Source organism: Podarcis pityusensis (assembly GCF_964106645.2).
Source record: "Podarcis pityusensis genome assembly, chromosome: 4".
Classification (NCBI taxonomy): domain Eukaryota; kingdom Metazoa; phylum Chordata; class Lepidosauria; order Squamata; family Lacertidae; genus Podarcis; species Podarcis pityusensis.
The window spans coordinates 39,348,713-39,372,424 of NC_138027.1; the positions used below are offsets into that span (position 1 = coordinate 39,348,713).

General features: G+C 38.7%; 2 protein-coding genes across 4 annotated transcripts in view; one reads left to right on the forward strand and one right to left on the reverse strand.

Moving 5' to 3' along the window:
• Positions 1–23,712, forward strand: part of ARL13B (ARF like GTPase 13B) — a 40,522-nt gene that overhangs the window by 11,932 nt on the left and 4,878 nt on the right. For all 3 annotated transcript variants that reach the window (XM_081002734.1, XM_081002733.1, XM_081002735.1), the window contains exons 5-9: positions 12,154–12,259; positions 13,322–13,524; positions 16,952–17,066; positions 21,097–21,352; positions 22,905–23,021. In XM_081002734.1, the coding sequence (XP_080858860.1) occupies positions 12,154–12,259; positions 13,322–13,524; positions 16,952–17,066; positions 21,097–21,352; positions 22,905–23,021 (797 nt within the window). The remainder of the gene's footprint in view (positions 1–12,153; positions 12,260–13,321; positions 13,525–16,951; positions 17,067–21,096; positions 21,353–22,904; positions 23,022–23,712) is intronic.
• Positions 1,402–11,753, reverse strand: STX19 (syntaxin 19). The gene is made up of 2 exons (XM_081002769.1): positions 11,050–11,753; positions 1,402–4,582 (listed from the first exon to the last, which is right to left on the reverse strand). Exon 2 carries the CDS (start codon positions 4,524–4,526, stop codon positions 3,651–3,653), a length of 876 nt encoding a protein of 291 aa, XP_080858895.1. The 5' UTR covers positions 4,527–4,582; positions 11,050–11,753; the 3' UTR covers positions 1,402–3,650.

A 23,712-nucleotide genomic window follows, 5' to 3' on the forward strand; every position in this document is an offset into this window, starting at 1 on the left:
GCGTAGAGGAGTTTGGGAGAAACTTAAGTGGCTGCAGTTTCATCACTGTGCAGCAGCACACTTGCTCATTCACAGTAAGCCACAGTTTGGCTTAGTGTTATATGTGAATGAGACCAGTGTAGGAAGAAAATATAGCCATTACACTAAGGAGCTATAATGGCTGGTTGGTTGAGGGGGTGGAGAAACCGGGTGTTGTAAAAATAATTGAGGGAAACTCTGTCCTAGAGTCTTATAAGGATAACCAGTTCATCCCATAAACCATACTTTATCATTTTTTTTACCTCCTTAAACTGAAAAGCCTTTGCTTTTAAGTACAAAATTTTGTAAATGGCAAGTGTAAAATCCTTGGTGTTGTATTGCTATGTTTTTGCCACAGCTATTCCTTCAGGTTACTTTAAATTACAAGGTTGCATGAATGTAAATACGCTGCTGTTGGAAGAAAATGTTATATGAGATTTTAACTGGACATGCTTGGTCTGAAAAACCTGACTAGCATGGTAGTGACTATTGTGTGCTAGTCTTGCAAAATGGGAAGGACTGATTTTTTAAAAAAATGCTGCCAGGGTGGGGGAGAATTTTAAGCGTCAGGGCTGAACAACAGCATCAGCTGTTCATGCTTTCCTTTATGAATTGATACAAGAGTCCTAAATTTTACGTGTCTGGTTCAAATTATTGTAGAGTCAATTCCCATTTTGTTCTCTCCAAAATGGGGAACAGTGGCTTAATCTCTGTGAACAGACCAGGGTATTAAGATGGATCTGATCTTATCTTGGCTTGTTAACAGGTGAGTAAGTCAGCCATGGAAATAAGCCAACAAAAGGAAGGTGCTAGCCTGCTACAAATTTAGCACTCTTCATTTCCATGTTGTCCATAGAAGAAAAATCCCATACAGTACTTGGCAGTTCACATGGGAACTTAGACTTCTAACCTCTTGGCAGACTTTTTTTTTGTTTTTTGTTCTTTGTTTTGTTTTTTTTTAAGCCTTCTATTAAGCAGACTAGATTCCACTAGCCTATTGCATTTTCCTACTAGTCACAAAGGGTACATTCTTCTTTTTCTGATAGCACAGAGTTCCCTGGTTGGGACATAGGAAAGAACTCTGGGCTTTTCCATGCACAAAGTGATTTAATATAATGCTACCCTCTAGTTTTGTACCAGCAAGGAATGATTGCCCAAAGCTAAATGGAAGAGAGAGTGTTCTTTGCTTAGCCCTGACACTTATTCCCAGATTCATAAGCCATGGTTTTTGAAAGGTTGTCTGAACCTGGTCTGCAGATGGGGCCAGATCTCATTTGCTCCGTCCATGTTAATTGTGGGGGACACCTAGCCAGCACATTTTGTACTAGAATTCAAAATGTAATGCTTGAATCTGCTCTGAATGTAGTCTGTATTCTTAAGTACTTATTTTAAAAGCTTCATTTTAATATGACATGTATGAAGTACTTATCAATTACAGTATATTGCATATAATAAAACCTTTATAAAATTGGTCTGGAGCAGAATAGTAAATATGTATAATTTTCTTGACCTGACAATGTCCAGTGACTTTTCTTGCATACTTAGGCCAACATTTATTTTCCTGTTTTAAGGCCTGTTTAACTTTTAACTTTCAGCTACACATTTCAAATACGTTACTGCCTTTCTTTTCATATAATTACAACAAAATGTGTTTTCTTTATATAGTTTTCTAATATGTAAATTGGCAACATGGTTTAATTTAATCTTCCCCACACATACTTTTCATTCTTGTCTCACACTAGTGATAGATTTGCACTTTATGTAACAAACTGTATATATGGTAATCGTCTTTTTACTTTACTATTCTGAGTAAAAATAAATTAGCTTTTTAAATAAATTAAATTAGCATTTGTGAAATGTGGTAATTTGACAACTATGGAGAGCTAAAGCTGCTGGCAGCAAAAAAAGTTCTGCAGACAATAGCTCTTTCGTTTCTGAATAATTATGACTCCAGTGTTAAACCACATTCAGAGTAGACTCAATTGTAATCAATTGACTTAAGCTCCTTAATAATAAGTCTTTAGTTTTGTGTTTTTAGTAGTCAGTGTCATGTTACTGTGTTCTGGCATAATTGTGGGGGGAAATATATTTCTGAGATGACCACAAGAATCTCATGCCCACAAACGGACCGATCCCTTTTATGGTCTAATTGTTGCAATGCTTACATAAACAGATGTTATACACAGGGTCAAAGAACCACATACCTATTTCTATGTGTCCAATACAACTTTCAGCTTGTGTTGTATGCTCTATGGCAAAACATTTGTGAACAGAGAGAACTTTTGAAAATAACTTTTTTAAAAATAAAATGGCTTAGTGGATGGTATTGTGATTCAACCAGAAAAAAATCTATTGAGGGTGATGAAGCCTTTGGACATGCCTAAAATAGATCTTTTGGTTCTAGCCTGTGGCATGATAGCAGCTTATACATGCCCTCTACACCAGGAAACTGGAACTAGCAACAAGGAAGGGACAAACAAATTTTTTCCTGTATAATGTATGAAATAGTCTTTCCCCCCATTTTTATTTTTTACCTTTTTGACCCTAGTCTTCGGATGAAATTAATAAACCTGTATTGCTAACACTTGTTTAACAGACACAGAAAAGCTGTGCTGCGAGAATAATTCCCTTTTTGGAATAACAAATGTTCAAAGTTGGTTGAAGCACGCTATGCATTTGCACCAATTTTTGTTTTTTTTAATCATATATATTGAAGAAACTTATTATGTTTTGAAAGTATAAACCAAGACCTTGGTTACAGATGCACATCTCCCAAAATATCATAGAACTGTTATGTTTATACAAATGACATGGAAGAAAACGTGTAACATACAAAAATAGTTATATCCTTTACTGCATTCTTAAAGATTTTACACATATAATGTTTTTGTAACAACCTTTCCCCCTTTTAACCTGTTTCAGTGCAGCTCTTTTAGCTGAACAATCTATTTCCCTGTTCTTCAACTAGTATTTTGTGAAATACCACAGTCACAAATTATTTCAAACTCTTTGTTCTTAGAAAAGCCAGACAACAGAGGAATGTGAACTTGCTGCAGATTTGCTGAGCACGTTCTGGATGACATTATCCTAGCATTTATTACACTGGGCTTGCAGTTTTCCTTCATCTAAACTGCTGAATAAAATTGCTAGGAGCTTACAGTCACTTCCCAAGGAAGTGAATCGAATGTGGAGGCGAGTGCTGTGTGGCACGTGGTTGCACCTGTTGTCACAAGCACCTGTTTGACTAGTTCCTGTGACCTGTGACTGGTAACAGAACTCCATCCTGCTACACCCAGCACTACCTTGTTCCCTTTTTTGAGAAACGCTTCACTATTATATGAAAGTCCACCACTAGATCTTAAAAAGCAATGGCAGGGGATGAGGGTCAGAAAGTCTGCCTGTTCCCTTGTAAGTCACCCCTTTTGTTCCTTAGATCCCCTGCCAAATTTGCAGCATTCAGGGCATGTGAAAAAGAGAATGTTGAATCAAACTGTGGCTTTGCCTGATAGTGCAAACCCACGCCCCCAGCAGGGTCACCTATGTTCATTACATACTGGATTAGGGCTATTGCAAAGAACATTTAACTGCCTGTATCCCCCCCCCCCCAAAAAAAAACCACACAAAAAACCCTATTAACAGCAGGGGCAGCACCAGCAGCATATTGCTCTGCACGGATGCTTCTTTCGATACCTTGCCGCCAGCCTGAATTTCTCTGTTGTCGTCTGAACATAGTCCTGAGTTTTGACAACTTCCATTTCGATGCTGTCGATCATTTCACCTTGTTCTTCCACCAAAAGTGAGATTTGGACAAAGAGGCCCTTCAAGTCTCTCACCTGGTTCTCCAGATTGACCAGTTCTTTGTGTCTCTGTTCAATCTCAGATAGCTGAGCTTTTGTGATATTGACCTCGGTGAGCAAGTTTTCGTTGAAGATTTCCCATTTTCCTTGCTGAACCATGTCGTTCACTTCTTCCTCGGAGACTTCTTTTCCAGCCACTTCAAGCTGGCGCACAATAAAAGCTTTGCATTTTTCTTGCTTGGCTGTTATGGCGGCGTTGTACAGAAACATGATATTTTGGAAGCGACGGAACAGGACCGCCCGCTGAGCACTCAGAACCCTTATAATGGCAGATGATGAACCATGTTCTTTCTCTGCTTTCTTCAGTGTTTTTGACAAGTCGTCCAAGCACTTGCTAATGTGTTCTGCTTGAACCTTTATCCCTTTTGTGATGCTGCACTCCTTTTTAAGTACGCTGAATCTCCTCATGGAAGCCACTAGGCTTTTTTGCTGCTGGCTGAACTTTTGGACGTCTGCTGCCAAATTGTTAATATCATTGTGAAGTTGCTGGATTTCATTCAGGTACCTTTCAGTTATGGGCTCCTTTTCAAAAATGACAGCTGTTTGTTCAAGTTCTTTTTCCTCTGCCACAACACTAGGAGAACGACTGTTTTCTTCTATTAATTGCAGTTCCTTTGCTCGCAATTTAAGCTCTTGAAGGCGGTCTTTCATCTTCTGTAGAGTTTTCTGCGGTTCTGTTCTTTTTAAAACCAGACAGTTGTGTAAACCTAAGGATTAAAAACCACTTTAGTAAGCTGTTGTTTACCCACAGACCTATTACAAGGATGGCAGAAAACCTTTAACGGAGAGGGAGGGGGAGTCAGAAAAATGCAGCAGCAACCATAAATAGGTTGCACATAAAGCAAATTTTATTTTTCCCTTAGACATGCTCTTTGAAATACTTGGTCCACCTCAAGATTCTTTGAAATTTGCAGGAAATACACATAATTGTTGATTGTCTAATACTGGTCCAATATTGTACTACATCTTTTTATTATTATTTTTTGGTGTGATGGGCAGAAAGAAAACTCAAGTGATCTGCAAGGTGACAATATCTTGAAAATTACATATGTAAACATTTTTTTTAAAATCCTAATCATGAATTGGAGACTTACATGATCTTTCACTTCTTACCTTCTCTCTCCAGAGCTAACCATGGTGCAGTCTATAAACTTTGCAGAGCTAACTGCTTGGTGTGGTGAAACATTGTACGAAAGTAAACAATAACCATGTCTGGTTAGAATGTACTCTTCTGTATTTATTAATAAATACAACTGTATTTATTAAAGGAATGAAATAGGTAAGATAATTTGTGCAAGAAATCTGCACTGAAATCTGCTAATCATGACTACAAAGTCAGAAACATTACTTCTGCACTTTGGAAAGAACTAAATCTGTCACATTAAAAACAAAAACAAAAAGCTAGTTTCTTTTTGGGCATGGAAGCAGTCCAGTTATTTTGTACTTCCCAAGAAGAGATACAGCTGTTGCTTCTAAAACCTGAAATGCTTGGTAAACTTAAACAGTCATTACTTTAGTTTGGAGATGGTGGATTATTTATATCAAGGATGGGGAGCCTTTTTCAACCTGGGAGCCACATTTTCCAGGGAATGCATGAGAGGCTTGGGTGGAATGACAGGCAAAAGTAAGTGAAATGATGGCTTGAGACTCTTACCTTTTTGTACATTAGGCTTTGTTGCATCCACGCAACAAACACACACAGGAGCCTACATACTTCACTTTATCCAGGCAAACGAACACAATTCGTGGAAGCATTCTAGTCAGGCAAAAGAAACTGAGGGCATGGAGCAGGGCTGGTAAGAAGGGGAGTGGTCTGCAAAGGTCCCAAGGGCCAGATAGCGCATGCTGGGGCCAATATTTGTCCCCTGGGCCTGAGATTCCCCACCTCTGCCTTACATCATTTAAATATCTATATCCTCTTTCCACCCAATGTTGCCCAAGGTTGCAAACAATAAATAAGATAAAACAACCATATGAAGTATAAAACAGCAGATAAAACAGGCAGATAAAAATACAGGTCTTTTAAAAAATAATAAAAACCCAGCCCATTATATTGGAAATTTGGATATTGTAGGGATTTTTTTCATTACACATCTGTAAACAGTGTCTTGAAAGATATACATGCATGCACACACCACTCCCAATTTGAATAACTTTTTTTTAAAGAAAAGAGTGTCTCAGCCTGTTCAAAGGATCAGGCATTGCCAAAGACATTACCAGAATGTGAGTAGGATTATATATAAAAACTTGTTATTCGCAAATGCTTTATTCTGTACTGGACTGAGGGAAGTAATATCAATGTCTCTTTGCTCTTCAGTTTCTACTCTCTGAAGATTCAATAGCTTGTTGATTGATGACTAAGGATCCAATCCCTTGGGGGATATCTTCTATTCATGTTTTTGACATTTGCAAATGAACTGTTCCCAGTAGAGTGTGCCCTAACATGCAGTCCCATGGCCCTTTGATAAAACTGTGTATCTCACAGGATTATGCTCCAAATTTCAGCTCTTGTGATGCTTGTTTTTCATTGAAGGGTTTTATTTGTGGAGAGGTGGGTGAGAAAGAAGGAGAAGGTTTATGGCCTTGGAGAGAAAGAAGCAAAAGTCTTGGTAGGCTTTCAGTTTGACTGACCTTTTGGTGCATTGCCTTCATGTTAAGGCTATGCTTGCTGGTTTGGTTCACTCTAATTTTTCTGTTGTTTACCGCATTTCTGTATGCTGCTGTATAATCTATGGTGTCCCTTTATTGTTACTATATCCTGGACCCATATGCTGTGGACTTAACTGTGAAAACTGGATAAGGATTGGGTGGCAAGAGCTGTAGGCTTTGAGCTGTACTCAGTGGAATTTTTCATACATTGGTTCACTCGACATTGCTGCCTGAATACAAACTTCATTTTGTTATGAAGCAGGAGGTTTGATACTCAAAAACCACTTACTATGTTGCTTGGCCAGATCACATAGGACATCTAAAGTAAATGCATTTGCAGTTCTGGTGTCAGGACTTTGCACTCAGTTTGGCTAACACACACTGTGTAATGAGTCTAATGTTTCAGGACCAATGGTAGAATGCTTCCATGCTGAAACAGTTTCCAGTTGTCTCAGTTGCAATTGTAAACAGTGGAACTTCCCTAAAGTGCTTGGCTCAGGAATAGTTCCCAGATCAATTAATGATTTGGTTAGAATGCAATACATATTTTAATTTAATAAACTGGGTTTGGCAGCAGTTCTTATCTGACGCCATACAGACTGCCTTTAAGGAAGGTGGTGAGTAAGTATCAGCAATATGGTACCTTGTTGTAAGCATATTAATGAAACCATTTGAGCATCTGAAAATTATATAGCTGGGGTTTATAGCCTGAGATCTGTATTTGCTTGTCATATGATTCTGTGGGAAACACCTAATTCATTGATACAACTGCTGAGTATGTCCTATTAGTCCTTTTTCAAATGTGTTTTTCTCCCTCCTTAATACTGAGGTATAATTTTCTGTGCCTCCTTGTATCATTCTCCTAAAGTGCAATCTCCAATCCCATTTCCTTAGAATACCATGAGTGTTCTGGAACTTAATAGGCAAGCATATTTCAGTACCAGTTGTTGGAAACTTGCAGTCTACAAGAAAAATAAGCTGTGTTCTGATAATACATTGCAAAACGCTGTGACTTCTAGAGCAGAAAATTTTATTATGACTTTCTTCAGTAATGTTACAAAACTGCTTGGTACAATTTAGCATATTCTTTTTTCTTTTTAAATCAGTTTGGTGCATGTAAAAATGAACTGATGTACTAAATTGAGACTTCAGGGTACCAACCTGAAAATATCTCTTAGCACAGTCTAACACATCCCTGGCCAACATTAATTTAGTATGTCTAACCACTTAGTAATTAAGTGGCAGAACGATAGTCTCTATTTTGTCACCTACGGAAAACACTAACTTGGATTGCATTAAACTGAATTAATGTAAAACTGTAATTCTTGAAGCCTTGTTATTACAGTTAAAAATAAAACCTTTAAAAGTTGGCTGTTGCTCATATGCTTTTTAAGAGGCTCAGTACTCCATTGCTATATCTCTCTAGCTGTGAAACACAAGTCTACACAACAAAGAATAGAAAATGGCTGTAATAGACTTTGCACTAGCCTCTTTTGCTTCCAGGAACAATGCAAAACTCTGCTTTTAACTCAATATGATTGCCCTGGTTTTAACTTAAAAGCCTTGTGCAGTTTGGGATCAGAGTATCTGCCTCCGTATGAATTTGCCTGAGTGTTAAGATCTTCCTCAAGACACTATTCTGTTGGTGCTCCCATTTCCAAAGGTGAAGTGACTAGCAGCTGGGATAGATTTCTTTAAATTTTTGATTGGTATTATCTAATTCTGGGTGCACTCTTTCTGAAGGCCATCCTTTCCTTTAGGCATCCGGACAAACTATTGTTTTTGGGGTTTTTTAATGACAATTTTTATTTTTATTTTCTCTGTTACTTGCTGTTTTGGCATTTTATCATTCTGCTGCGGTTGCTCTCTAAAAAGTATGCAACATTTTGAGAGGTTAGGCTAGTATTCTTCGAATTCATCCCACTGGTGCAAGGACTTCTGCTGGCTCAGTAGAACTTCCTCATCATCTCCTCTCCTCTCAGGCCCCCCATCTGCTCCCGAGGATTGGGGGAACCCCTAGAACAGATTTGCTGGCGCACAGGGTGAGGAAAGGAAATGGAAGTTCTATTGCACCAGCAAAAGTCCTTGTGCAGCATCTTCATTGGCCACAACTTTATATTTGCTGCTTGCTTTATCGTTCCATTGTAGGCTGCTGGGATATAACAAACTTTAATTTAAATATAAAATGTTTGAAATTGTAAATATATCCTCTCCTACCACTCTATTGCAGTACTGCGCGCATATACACACACACAGTATATATATATATATATATATATATATATATTTAAAATGCCTTGTGAAGATTCTACATTGCTTTTTCTATGGCAGAAGTTTACATTCCCCCTGCCTCAATCTTCTAAAGTCTCAAATAAGGAATAGAATATCTTCATTTTTCAAGAATAGCATTGCCCTTCTATTAAAGATTGTTGGTGTTGGACCAGGGTCAACACATGTATCGTTTTTACAACAGCTTTATTATATAATGAAGTATTGGATGAGAGTTGATTATTCCAGAGGTGAGAACCAAATGATACAGGGTGGAGATCACTAAATGAATACGCCCAGAGAAAGGCAGTGTGATTCAGAAATGAGGAGGAGGAGAAGCACTTCGTAATAAGAAACAGCTCATAATGAAACCAGAGCTTCAGTTGCCAATCGGCAGCAACAAACTTGAAAAAACCAGCACCATAAATGTATGCCTTACTCGGAAAGAGCCATAAATAAATTGAGTTAATGTTCTTGGTGACTGGAGAAATCAATTGTATTTGTAACTGCAACTGTACTGTTTGTTGAATAATGTTATGAACAGTTTCATATGGGCTGTGCCAATACTCTTGGAGGTAGGAATTGTTCTCTGCAAGAGTTTTGATTGTCATTGCAAGACAGATTCTGTGTTGCGAGTTTTGCAGGGCAGGCATGATTTGTTCCCTTGTTGACGCTTTCCCTGGTAAACAGGGAGTCTTGAACTGTTTCAGCTGCTTAACAAAATGTCTACTTCTGTATTGGTGAAATACTCTAAGGACTTGGATACCCTGCAGTTGAGCTAGTCATTGAAATCTTTACAGTGGTTATTGCACATTTAATCAGGCTAAGAGATACAAAATCTGTTGATAACTTAATTTAATGTTTCCTTTGAGTGTTTGCAGTGTTAACATTGCAGCATTTGTCTAGAACAGTCTTTCCCGAACTGAAGTTTGAGGAACCCTGACATTCTCTAGGAGAATAACAAGAATGGCAGAAAAATATTTCCGAAAGGCGGGTCCCCAATGTATGAAATGCTGCAGGTGTTTTAGAGCTGCAATCTTCAACCTTTTTAGACTTGGGATCCATTGTTTAGCCCCAACAAGGCTTTCCAGAGCTCACTTCTTAATCTTTTAATGTATATTTCTATGGTGGTAATGTTACAGACCCACTTTAGGTCATGCTGTGACTCACCATCTGAAGACCAGCATTCTGGAATATGAAGTGACTTTGGGCAACCTGGCAGTGAAGGCTCTTGCCAGCATGCCCTAATATGCAGCATGCATATTATAGAATACTCTCTGTTTTGAGGGGAGTTGTTGACGGACAAGTTGGTGTACAAGGCAGTTTCTGAATGCAGAAAATATGAAAAGCCGCTATCTAAATTCAGAGTACAGAAACAGAATATTTTTAAATCACTTGTAAAGCCAGACTTTATAGGAAATTTCTAATGTATCAATGAAAGTGCCATCTGAGGCATTACATAATGCTAACCCTGCAGCTTGCAGCAGGCAAGTTTAGCTGAACTTTTAAAAAAATCATGTTTTAACCTTTTATAATAATACCCCAGCTTTTTGAGGATTAAGGAAATCCTGGAGTAAAGTTTCATTACATCTGTTATCTGTGAGCATGACCTTTGACTGCAAACGTTTCCACATACAGTACTCATATTTTTTTTCATAATTGTAAGATGATGTCATTTCTGTCAAATGTACACATACACTCCCTTTCCCATGATTCCTAAAATAAAAGTGCTGAAGTTCTCCAACTGTAATAAAGTCCCCCGAGGCTCTTACAACCTTTTTCTGTTTCCTTGATTCCACACCATATTCAAGTAGGTATATTAAGCATACAAGTAAATAAAACAAGAATCCTTCACGCAGTGTTTAGCTTCGTATTCTTAACTTTACAACCACCCACCTCCCAGAATATTGCTTCAAGTATATATTTTGCTGTGAACCTTCCTCAGTTTTAAAATGAGGAATTTGTGCAAAGAATGGTTTTATTGACTTGGAAAATTAAAAATGAACTCTCATCTTTTAAGCTGTTGCTGGCATGCTTCCAAATGAAACAAGTTTGGGTGCATAAAACACGTCTAGCAGATTAGTATTCATGTACCTAAGTAATAAAGCTCTACAAACATATCTATTGGAAATGTTTTCAAACTTTGCAGAGGGCAGACGTCTCCTGTATTCTTAACACATCTTAACATTGGGGGCTTTTAAATTACTCTGTGTTCTACTTTGTATTATTTGATGTAAAATAAAACCGAACTACTTACCTTTTTTAAAAATCCTGAGTTGCCGGAAGCCTCTTTAGGATCTGGTGCTTCAAGATGCTTTGCAATATCCTTGTGAGGGTAAATAACAGAGCAGGAGTGTGATTTCCATTAAAACAGTTTCTGCTTACTTAATCCTCCTAGACCTTAATGATCATTGGGAAAGTGCATCTTAGAAAGCTGTGGAGTATGAGAGCCTTCACTAGTTACGTTGTACAACAGAGCAAATTGCTTACTTTACACTTGGGGAATCTGGTTCTGCCTGTTGGAAACCCAGCCTTGCTTTCAAGGCGGGCCATTCTATTCTAATGAGGCAGCACCAGGAAGTGCCATTGCCTGCCTTCCTCCTTACTGGACTTGCTGGTTTACATTGCAAATGCCTGTTGCTTAATATGATTCTACTCCTAAAAATAAATCCCCTGAACATCGGATACTTGGCATGCAAATAAGAGGAATTTTTAGACTATGCATATCAGTGCCAGGGATCACAGATAATATAGAGGGGGGGAAATGCTGGGGTCCTCAGAGGCCAACAAGCATGCATAAAGTGCTATCGTGTGAATGTACAGAGTGACTGATCCCTCCCCAATCCATGCCATCCTTTCACAGGAGATGCTGTGTGTGTGTGAGAGAGAGAGAGCGCGCACACGTACGCAAGAGCGAGATAGAGCGCTAGCCCTTAGGAATAGCTATCGTGCAGGCATGAAACACCATACAGAGCTTTTGGTTCTGGCCACTGAAGATACACAAGTTTGAACTCTACTTAAAAATAACTCTTTGAATTTGTGCATTCCTTTTGTTGGAACAATTTACAACAAAACAATAAGCTTGACATTCACCTGCTTCAAAAAAAATAGAAGTGTATACTGTGTGTTTTAAGAGTAATTAATACAATGTTATGATTTTCCTTTTCTGATAATTAACCATTAGGTGCAACTTATTCCTCTGAGGAGTAATTATTGTAAATGGGCAATATCGGAGACTGTCACTGCCTTCTATTGCACACATAAATTGAGATTTTCTCCTGCTATTGCTTGTTGTCTTGTATGTTTACTAATGTAAACAGTGCTGTTGCATCTTCTCACTTGGTGGCTTTCTTTTTCTTAGGTTAGCAAATAAGCAGGATAAAGAAGGCGCCTTGGCAGAAGCAGATGTAATTGAGTGTTTATCTCTCGAAAAGCTTGTCAACGAGCACAAATGTCTCTGTCAGATTGTAAGTGCATTTTAATAAGATTAATTGTAGGTTCATTTTAATAAGATTGATTAACTTCCTTAAACCTGATGTGTGAGCAGAACTTTGAAACTAGAATTGTGTAATCCCATTGTTCCCATCCACTTTACAACCAGCCATTTTCTCTTCTTCTGTGCTCCTGAGCTCTGGTTGTGATTACTGCACCAGTTTTAATAAAAGACAGGTAGACTTGCTTCAGCGGCTTAATATCCAGGCTGTAAGGAAATTAAGGCCAAACCCACCCTAGCCTTTGCCACCACTCAAATGCTTTAGGCTACTGTTCCATTGTAGTGTCCATCATTGCAGTGAATTTAACTGCTGCTCTTGAGCTTTATTAACTTATTTATTTAACAAATATTGCTAATAAAAGGTGGCGACGGGGTGTGGTGGGGGATCAGTAACCTTTAGAGTAACCGAGTGAAATAGTTTAAGCAATGGCAAATCTTCCCAACATGTCTTTCACGATAAGTTTTATTCCAGGGTTCTGGTATTTGTTGGAACATTTCTATCTGTGGATCTGTGCAATATGCTGGTATGCACTTACGCCAAACACATGGGAGCGGGGCTAGTAAGCTCAGCCCCACAACCGTCCTCACACGCCCCTTGAATGCGTGGTGGTGTCATCCTTTCTCCCATTTTATTCTTTGACATGGCAGATTCACTTAAGATGACAGCGCTTTAAATTCCATTAACGTTGTGCCACATGTGCACTGCTTTAGAAGAACCCTAGTAAAAAAAAAATCCAGTGTCTAAATCCTCATTTAAATTGCTCTTGTACCAAATTGCCAAAGTGATCATTTTCCTCATATTTTTGGAATATATATGAGGGCAGCTTCTGGGAAAGCCATTTTTGGAGTGTGTAGGCAAACCTGCACCTGCATCTCTCTGGATTGCAGCCTTTACAGTTCAGTACTGAGATGAATCAAAATGTGTATGAGTTCCAGCTGACAAGCACCTGTATAATTGCCAGTGAGTTAGGATCTCTTTGTCCACTTTGATAGTAATTTAACAATATAATGCTGCTGATTTTTCTCTTGCATATAGGAACCTTGTTCAGCGATCATGGGCTATGGAAAGAAAATTGACAAATCTATAAAGAAAGGTTTACTCTGGCTGTTACATATTATAGCCAAAGATTTTGATGCCTTACATGAACGAATCCAGAAAGATACCATAGAGCAAAAAGCAGCTGAAGAACAAGAGAAAAGAGAGCGGGCAGAACGAGTGAGGAAGATACGGGAAGAAAGGTATGTTTGTTTTGCTTTATAAGAAGGGACTGTATGAAAGAACACTATTAAGTTTTTTTTTAAAAAAAATTAGTTATTTAAAAAATGTCATTTGTTTAGTTTGAAGTAACATAATAACTTTCATTTATTTATTTTGAAGTAATGTAACAACTTGAAATAACATAATAATGTATATTTACTTAAGAATATTTATTTTGAAATAAATATAATAGCAATCCCAAAGGGAAATAAAAATACTTTACCAAGATATGTAAGTAGTTACATAAAACATTTTTTCTACTGCCTTTCATCATACCATATGTCAGTGTTGTGTACAACATGGAACAACATCGCATCTCAGACAAGTGTAATGTGCACAACCTTGTTTACTGATGTCTTTATGGGTGCCCTGGAGGAGAACAGTCAATGAATCTTCCATGACAATGTTAAAATTACTATTTAACTGAACTAGAAAAGTACATGTGTTGGAGACTGCTAAATCATCGAATCATAGAGTTGGAAGGGTCCAAGGGTCATCTAGTCCATCCCCCTGCAATGCAGGAATTTCAGCTAAAGCATCCATGACAGATGGCCATCCAACCTCTGCTTAAAAGCCTCCAAGGAAGGAGAGTCCACTGCCTCTCGCGGGAGTCTTGTTTCACTGCCAAACAGCTCTTACTGTCAGAAAGTTTTTCCCGAATGTTTAGTTGGAATCTCCTTTCTTGTAAATTGAAGCCATTGGTTTGAGTCCTACCCTCCAGAGCTGTTAATTGTCGCTTTCCAAGTGTATTGGTAATCATGTGGTAAGGTAAAGGTAAAGGGACCCCTGACGGTTAGGTCCAGTCGTGACCGACTCTGGGGTTGCGGCACTCAACTCGCTTTATTGTCCGAGGGAGCCGGCATACAGCTTCCGGGTCATGTGGCCAGCATGACTAAGGTGCTTCTGGAGAACCAGAGCAGTGCACAGAAACGCCGTTTGCCTTCCCGCCGGAGCAGTACCTATTTATCTACTTGCACTTTGACGTGCTTTTGAACTGCTGGGTTGGCAGGAGCAGGGACCAAGCAACGGGAGCTCACTTTTGATCAGCAAGTCCTAGGCTCAGTGGTTTAACCCACAGCTCCACCCACGTCCCAATCATGTGGTAGAAGTCGTCAACTACTTTGTCAGAACCTGGAGCATCATTAGAGTGAGGCTGTTACAGTGATGTCTGCTGTGGTGGTGCCTGCTGTTCCTTGCATAATCTTAGGGCTAGGTTCAGGTTCTTACATGCTGTTATTATGATGTGCACAGCATTCTGGAGTAAAACAACCATGAGTGATTTTATTGACAGACCACATGAGGTTTTTGTTTACTTTTTTAAAAAAAACAATCTGTGTTCATAATTCCTTAACGTGCCAATCTTTTCCATTGATTTGTGTTTTATTCAGCACAGGGTGTACTGTCCACACATTAAATGACCATTCTAAAGTACAGCGCTCCAGTATCATTTAATCAGTCCAGATAATAAATGTATTTAAATGTACTGTGCTTCTGTGCAGTTTCTAAACTTTCAAAAGCAGCAGAGAAACATTGTGTTTACACACCGAGCATACAGAGTCCATGTGCTCAAGCATCTGCCTTGCTTGCTTGCTTGCTCTAATGACCAGGCATGGTCATTACATTGAGGCTGCAACATTAACTCTGCTTACCTTGGAATAAGCACCATTCAATTTAGTGGTAGTTGCTTTTGAGTAGACATGATTAGGTTCGCCCTGTAAGCTTGTTTTTGGTAGAAGTTATAGATGATGTAAGATTGCACAGTATCAAGTTATTTCCATGACTGCATGCATTTGGGAGCACTTTTTCTCATACAGTAAAGCATGTAGAGTAAAGATTAGAGGCAGGCAGCTGCAGAAAATTCTGCATGGTTCATCAAGAGGCGGTAAAAGGCAGATACTTTGCACCAATTTTTCTCACTTCAGGTCAGCATCCTAGAAATGACTGCTCAGTAGTCTCGTGTTCCTATAGTTTTCTGTTCCTATTCTATGATAAATTAGGTGAAAATAGTACCATGCTTCGGAGAAAGCTTTGTAGACAGAAGTCCAGACAGTGATCTCTTTCCAAACTGAAGCTTTATAACAGAAAAGAGATGTTGATATTTTGATCATAGTAATGACTTGTTTTCCAAATCTCTCTGCTCTCCACTTTCACTTCTGTCCCCATGATTTCTACAGTTGCTGTCTCTAGGATTGAAAATATATATTTTTTAAAGCAAACAATGGATATACAGTATTTCAAGTCTCTGTGGAATTTATGGGAGCATTGTGTTTGCTTTTTCTGGTCATTTTAGTATATGGTGTGCAGAAACATAGATGAGATAATGTAGGAAAGATTAAAAATCCATGTAATAAGTAATTAAGTTACAGTGGATGCAGCATGTACATTGATCATACACCAAATCTCTTACGAAAGTTTTCAAAACTTTAACAAAAAATCAGTATGTTTCTTGTTGCTTGTACCTCTCAGAAAAGTGCTTTGAAATACAGATTTGGTTCCAGCAGAGACTTTCCACTGGAAGAAGTGCATCTAACTGGATCTAACTCACAAGTGTTGTGTACTGAAAACTTTATATGGTTGACAACCATAATCTCCTTTCCTACTTCTCCCCCTTCTCCTACACAAGCCTCTTTGCCACTGTTTTTCCTCTTCTCTCTCCTCCCCACCTTTTCCCTAGCTGCCCCCATGCCTTTATTTTCCTTTTGGTTCCTGACTGTTGTTTGTCTGAATTAAATTGTCCAGAAGCACCACATGGACTACCTCCAAGCTAGTCAAATGATTCCTCTTTATGGAGTGTGCTGTATCAGAGGTTCCCAAACACACCCCTTCTATCTATCTTCCTACTCGCTGCACCTGGTAAATAAGGCTGCCCTTGTGTGCTTTCAAAGAACAGGCAAGTCTCAAATCATCCAAAATAGGTGCTGCTAACAATACCACAACAACAAAATTGGAGAAACCTGCCATGAGAATCAGGTGGTGGTCTTGTGCGCGGTAAAATCTTTGGAAAATATAGGGATATTGAATTTTATCTTGTTCTGATTTGCACTCAATTTTTTGCCTTAAGGATAGAACAGAATGCATGTTCAAATGCATATTGAAAACTGGTGGTGCTAATAGCTAAAAGAGTGCGTGCCATCAGCCAGGACATTTCAGAATTGGATCTCATTTCAGCCCCTGCTGGCTGGCCTCAAAAAAGCCAGTGCTCTCACCTTCACATTCGTTCTTTGCAATTTGAGGAATAATACACATTTGTTACAAGGGGTGTTGTAAGGATGACTGACATAATGTACATGAGATGCTTTAAACACTTATAATGTGCTAAGGATCATAACCTCAATGGCATTTCCTTTGGAATCATGTTGATTCAAGATCTTCTGTCTTTCTTTTTTTAAAAAAACAACAATAACAAAGAGATCGGAAAGAGCGAGAAGAAGCAGAACGTGAAGGAAGAAGTGTTCCTAATGAAGATGACACTGAACCAGTAAGAGGCAACCCATTCCAGCCTATATCAGCTGTAATCACTGAGGTATCGGAACATTCGTATGTTTTAAAAAATGTTTTTGATAATCCATATATTTGAGACTGATACCGTTCAATATAATGGATATGGATTCTGAGTCAGAGTGTTGATTAGTAGTGATTTTTCCTGCTCAACCTTCCCCTTAATAGAAAAATTATTTGGAGTAACACAGCAACTGCCCCTACCAATATCAAGAATCATAGATAAGTGCTGGTTTGGGTTTGAAAGGATGGTCTAGAAGTCTTAAAAGAGGTACATTACAGTATACATGTTCAGGTAAGGGAGTTTCAACATGATCATCACCATTGTTTACTTGGAAGTTATTAACATTGACTAGTCTGACTGTGGGAACTTATTTTAAATATTCAATGTATAATATTAAAAACTGGTTTGTATCCAGTGCTGCGTGAGCATGGTATTCCACTTGTGCAACTGGACTTCCTTTCTTCTCCTCTTCCCATGTGCCTCTGCTTAATCTGCTCCAGACGGTCCCTCAACCCAGTGGAGCAAATTTTGAGGTTGAATGTGGGGGTGGCAGGGGGTTTCAAGGCAGAGGAGGGGGAAGTTCTGTTGTGCAAATGGAACTCTGCTGTACAAACTGAACAGCAGCATTGGCTACAACTCAGTATCTTAAATAGTCAAGCGAAGACTGTGGTGGACATCTCGTTTGGCAGTTCTCCAAAAATTAATCCCAAACTATTTGGTATTTCATATTATAGTACTGTACATATACAGTCCAGTACCCCTCTTCCATGTCTGCACATCAGGCAGCAGCCCCTTGCAAGTAATGCAAACAAGAGTGCCATACTTTTTTTTTTATAAGATATTTATTGAAATTTTCAAAGTGTTACCAAATAAAATAAAAGCAGTAGAAAATACAAAATAAAAATAATTAACAAAGTAGAAAAAGAAAAAAAAACAAACCCCTTCCAACCGTATGAATACAAATTCAAAAATAAGAAAAAGTGACAAAAAGAAAAAAAATACAAAAATACATCACACACAATTAAAAAACATTTAAAAACAAATTCATTATTCTCATATCCTCAACTGTCATTACCTTCTTTCTTTGACCTCCTCCTCCTCCCTTTCTTTGTATCCTAGTTATTAATTATCCCAGCAAATCCTTTCCATATTTCATAATATTCTGTCATTACATTACCCTAAATTGTTTTAATCTTATCTTTCTATAATAAAATAAACCTTAAAGCTTAAAACTTAAATCTTATCCTTACCAACTTCTCATAACCATAATATTCTTTCATAATTCTTTAAACATCTTTACTAAAGCCAAGTAGTTTCATTCCAACATTTTTCTAACATTCATCAATTTTATAAAACAGTTCTAATGGTAGAAAAAAGAAATACAAACAAATCCAATCTTCATCCAACGTCCCTTCCTCCTGGTTCCGGGTTTTGTCAGTCCTTATTATCCCGTCAATCTAGCCCATTAACCTGGCAGCCTTATATCCGAGGCCCTCAAGTCTCTTCCATGTCCCTTCCGCAGCTCTTCTTCATATTTGTAACTGTATTTTCCCTTGTCTCCTGCCCGTGGTAACTCCAGCTTGGCAATATTTTTAACCCTTCTTGACGGATCAGCCCCTTTTCCATATTCAACACTGAGTTCCATATGGTATTTAAAAGCATGTTTCAAGGCCCTCCGAAATTAAGAGCCCCCACAATCCCAAACATCTCACGGCCCATTGTCAGATTTGAAAAGTCCAAACATCCCAGCATAGGGGGGTCAATCCAGCCCCCCATTTCCAAGCCAAACCAAACTTTTTCTTTCCAAATCTGGCTATTTCAAATTTCCTTTGTCAAATCCGAAAACTCATATTCCTGTTGGGCCTGTTCTGTCAGGACACACTCCTGATTTAATTCCTGAGTGGGCTCCACATATTTTCCCACTGTCTGTTCAAAATTTCCCACTGCCTGTTCAAAATTTCTAGTCGAAGTCCCATCCAATTCACCTTTTCATGTAATTGTTCCAGTAGGGCATTTGTTTTATAGAAAGCACACAACAAAGCTTCTGAATACATTGTCCTGCAAGGTCGAATGCCTGTTCCCACGATTGTTATCTGTAACAGCTGCCGGCTCTCTGGAGTTAGTTACAGTTACAGTTCCCTCTAGGGGGAAAACTTCTATTTGTTCTTGCAACAAAATTTCCCTTTTTGAGATACTTTGTCAATATTTGTTGCTTAAAGATGCGAAGGGAAGCAGTGGAATCGCTATGTTTCTCTTCTTTTAGCTATCTGTCAAAATGCTTGTCTCTGGTCAATGAACTTCAAACGTCAGTCCTGACACCCTGCTCCAGGATCAGGACGGAGGAAAGTTACTTTACTTTAAACTCACTTTAAACAGTCCGGAAAAGATCCCCCTCCTTCTCCTGCTGTCGAAGGGGGGTTCCACAATTTTAAATGATGAAATCCAATCCTTTAAAGGAGATTTTCTAAGCTCTAGTTTACGTTGTCTTTGCTTTATTCTGTCTACAGAAGAACGGAAGGCTGACTTCCTGTTTAGACCTTCCCGTTCCGTACCAAATTAAAATAGGTTTTTAAAATCCAATTCCTTTCTGCTCGCAAGTCCTTATCTAATGTCCAGTTGTTCAAAGTCTAAGTACTCACGGGTGCTTATTTTAGAGTCCAAATTGTCCCAGGAAAAAGGCAGCGCTCTCCGGCAACGGCTGTGCGGCTTCGCTCCACGGAAATAGCAATTGACTCACAGCACCGCGCCACTTCCCCCTCTTCACTTCGGATCCCGTTAGTGGGTTCCTTAGCGAGTTGGGGGGGGCGCTAAAGGTGCCCGCCGAGTCCCATGGTCACAGGCTTCATCCGCCTGTGATTTTTAAAAGGGTCCCCGCTTCGCTGTAGCGGAAAAGACCCGTTTCCCGCGGAGCTAGTCCCTCCTGTTCAGAGGGAGTCCGCCATTGCCGATGGTGCCACCCCGGAAGTCCAAGAGTGCCATACTTAGGACTGTAGGCTTGGCTCCTATCCAGGAGTGCCATAAACTTCTGCTGCTGCACCAGGTATTACTCTTGTTCTATAGGATAGCCATCATTGTTCTATGAAAAATACTAAGTATGGGCTTGTTACATCTATGCAATCTAACTTTTTATAGATACTTCATTTCTATGAGCTTCTTTGAAAATGTATATGCTCCTGCTTTTCCAAGTTTGCTGAAAACATAAAATATAATTCAAAACAAATACAAGTGTTAACAAAAGAGCTGCATTAAAATCAGCTTCCTTGTACTCAGACTACTCTTGATTGTTCCTTTCCTCATGAGCCAAAGACCTTTGGAAGCATATATTAAGGTCAGAACTGCCTTCATAATAGCAGCACTTTTTTTTTTGTTAAACTGGTTTAGAATAGCATTACCAAAAAATGTCAGCCGCTTAGCTTCCGAAATCAATGTAAGTGATTAAAAGCTTAGTATTTTCAGCAAAGAAGAAGCTATATTACAAAGTCTAAGTACATTATACACAGTGGTTTGTTTGTGGAATCCCCCAGTAATCTCTGTGTACATACACGGGAACTAAACTAACACTACTGAAAATATTTGTAAAGCTGAACCTTTAAATACCTGACATTTAAAAACAATTAAAATGTAAAGTTGCATATAGCATGCCTTTACTAAGAATACAGAAACTAAGTAATATTTAGATATTAAGTCTTCTATATCTGAAGTTTCATTTTATATTATTGATTATCTATGATCTAGCAGAAAGGATGGTGTGCTACCTAGGAGATTAATAAAAAATCTAGGCTGACTGTGAACTCGCTTCAAATAGAGGCACCCTTTCTCTCTGAAGATATATTGCTGAGCTGAATGTAAACAATTATAAAAAGTTTTGCTTAGCTTGTGCTACAAATGATTTTAATAATAATAATATAATATTTTCACTGATCCTTGTAGAGTTGTTTGTTTGTTTGTTTTTCTTTTTGCTGACTTTGCCCCTGTTCCACTGTCCACCCCAAAATTTCATGTCTGCACTGCTGATTTACAAAAATTGCATTTTTTTTCTCTGCTTTGTTAGAATGAAAAGAAAATTGAACAAGAAAAGAAGAGGCAGCGGGAGGAAAATGAGAAGTCTTCCATTGCCTTGAAACCTAAAACAGATCAGGAGCAAATGGACACTCAGAGCCTGAACAGCCAGCGATCAAATGAGAGTAGATTGGTAGAAAACTATAAATCTGCACTAACACAACGTTTGGAACATGAAGATGAGAATGACCAGCAAATTTCAGAAAGTCTTGACTCTGGAGATAATGCCACTTTGAATTCTGGAATAGGTGGGTTGAGTTTCATGCTTGTAGTATAAACACTGGCTTCACTTGCTAGCCAGCTTCTATTGTGTTTGCCACAACTCCCCTTCTCCATCCTCTAGCATGCACATAATGGTTGGATGAAATGCAGGAAATATTTTTCACTTGCACTACAGTTTGGAGAAGTGAAGATCCAGCAGGATAGCTGCCTTTTCCTCCTGCTTCTGATTAAACAGGATTTGGGAGAAATGTAGGGGTTCTTACCTCATTTGCAGAAGATAAATGGCATAAGAGATTCCTGCTTCCGTACTGTAGTGTAATTTTCAGCTCAAAAATGAAGTGAATGGGTTGGGGGTTTAAAAGCTGCTCTAAATCCTTCATCTTTGTTACCAAAGGGGGCCCTTGTTGAGTGGGTTTTTAATTCCTTCGTAAGCTGGTGGGTTCCAGTTATGATACCATACTGCAAATGTTGCTCTTAAACTTAGATTGGACTGTTTTAATTGGATAATAGGTATGCAATATGTTTCTGTAGTACGTTATGATGAAAGTTTGCCTTGTTTATTTAAGGGCAAAGTGGTAATAGTATTAACTTATTATATGATGACATCCCAACATCATGCAAGCAGACAGTCACTCATGCAATGCATCTTCCCCTTTCCCCATACCATCAGATGGGCACAGTCAAATTTCATCTTTTACTCTGAATGATGATGATGACGACGACGATGATAATAATAATAATAATAATAATAATAATAATAATAATAATAGTAATAATAAAACAAACCCAAAATAAGTTTGCAGTTCTGTATATATTTCACAGAGTGCACTTGTGCTTATTCTGAGCAAGCAGGCATTGGATTGATAGGGTCATTCTGGTTAGATGTTGGAACCTTTCTCATCCTGCCTGATGGAAATTAGCAGGGAAAGTCAAAAGTCTTACCATGCAATCCTAAACACACTTGGTGGGGCATTCTGCTTTGTGCTGTTAGTCAGAGGCTCTTTAATCAAAACTAACCTTCCCTCAACATTGTGCCCCCCAGGTGTTGTTGGGTTATAACTTCCATCAGGATGTTCCACTCTGGTCTGTGGTCAGGGATGTTGGAAGCTGTAAAACAAAATATTCAGCGGGCACCAGGATAGGGAAGGCTAGCCTGAAAATCGTCAGGTATTCCCAGATTGGCTTGCCTCTTTGGAGGCTCTCCCTAAGATGTCCCCATTATCTTAGGTGAGAGAAAACTGTAGATAGCCTTCTTGATTAGACAGCCAGCTTTTAAATGGTTGTCCCCAGGGAGGCTTGCCCAATGTCCATGTGGATGTCCTTTCAGTACCAGGTGAAAACTTTTTACTTTTTTCAGGCCTTTTAACCTCTGATAAGGTCGTTTTTAATGTTGCAGTTTTATTTGCTGTTTTTATTTGATTGTCGTTTCAAAGGATTACACTGTTTTTACCATTTGGAAACTATAAGCCATTCTGAAAATAGAAAGGCAGGATACCTATTTGTTAAACGAACAAGTAAACATTAGAGTTGGTTAGATGCAAATGCTAAATTGCAAGTGTTGCTTGTGTTTTGCTTTAGAGAACAGCAAAAAGAAAACAAAGAAACTAAAATTGAAAAGGAGTCATCGAGTAGAACCAGTCAATACGGAAGAGACGGTTTCCCCGAATCCTACACCAGTAGCACCTCTTGCACCAGGTTCGTAAGCATGAATAACTAATGGTATGTCAGTTTCAAAAAGGCCATTTCACCTGACCTTTCAGATAATAGGAAAATAGATCTCACATGGCTTTTTTCATAACATACAGAAATTTTAAGAATAAACCTGCCGCTGTTGGATTTTATTCCAGAGTGAACAATGCTCTTGCTAGGAGGGATTCCCCCCACCCCACCCAGCACACACTGGGAGATAGTTGGGAGCATCATTTTACAACTCCTGGAATTAAGATGCTTGAGGAATTGGATCTCCATTACCATAATTCTGACAATAATTGACCTGATTCAAAACTCTTGGGGTTAATGGATTAACCACCACTTTTTCCACTTCCCAAATGTTCTGGTGGCAGTTCTTGGTGAAAGCCATATCGAAATATTGAATCGAAATTGAAGGAATATACAAGCATTTTGTGCCCTTAAAAAAATAATAATCCTAGATTAATGGGAAACAGGACAGAATGAATAATAAGTGAACAGATGTGAAAGTGACACAGATTAGAAATAGTCTGATGACTGTGGGCATATAGGGAATCTCTTTCTCTCCATGCCCTGCTTATAAGTTTCCCAGAAATATTGGCTGGTTACCGCTAGAGACAGAAAACTGGATTAAATGGCCCATTACAGATGGTACTTGTCATTAGTAGCAACAAAAAAGGAGCACGACTGTTCTTAC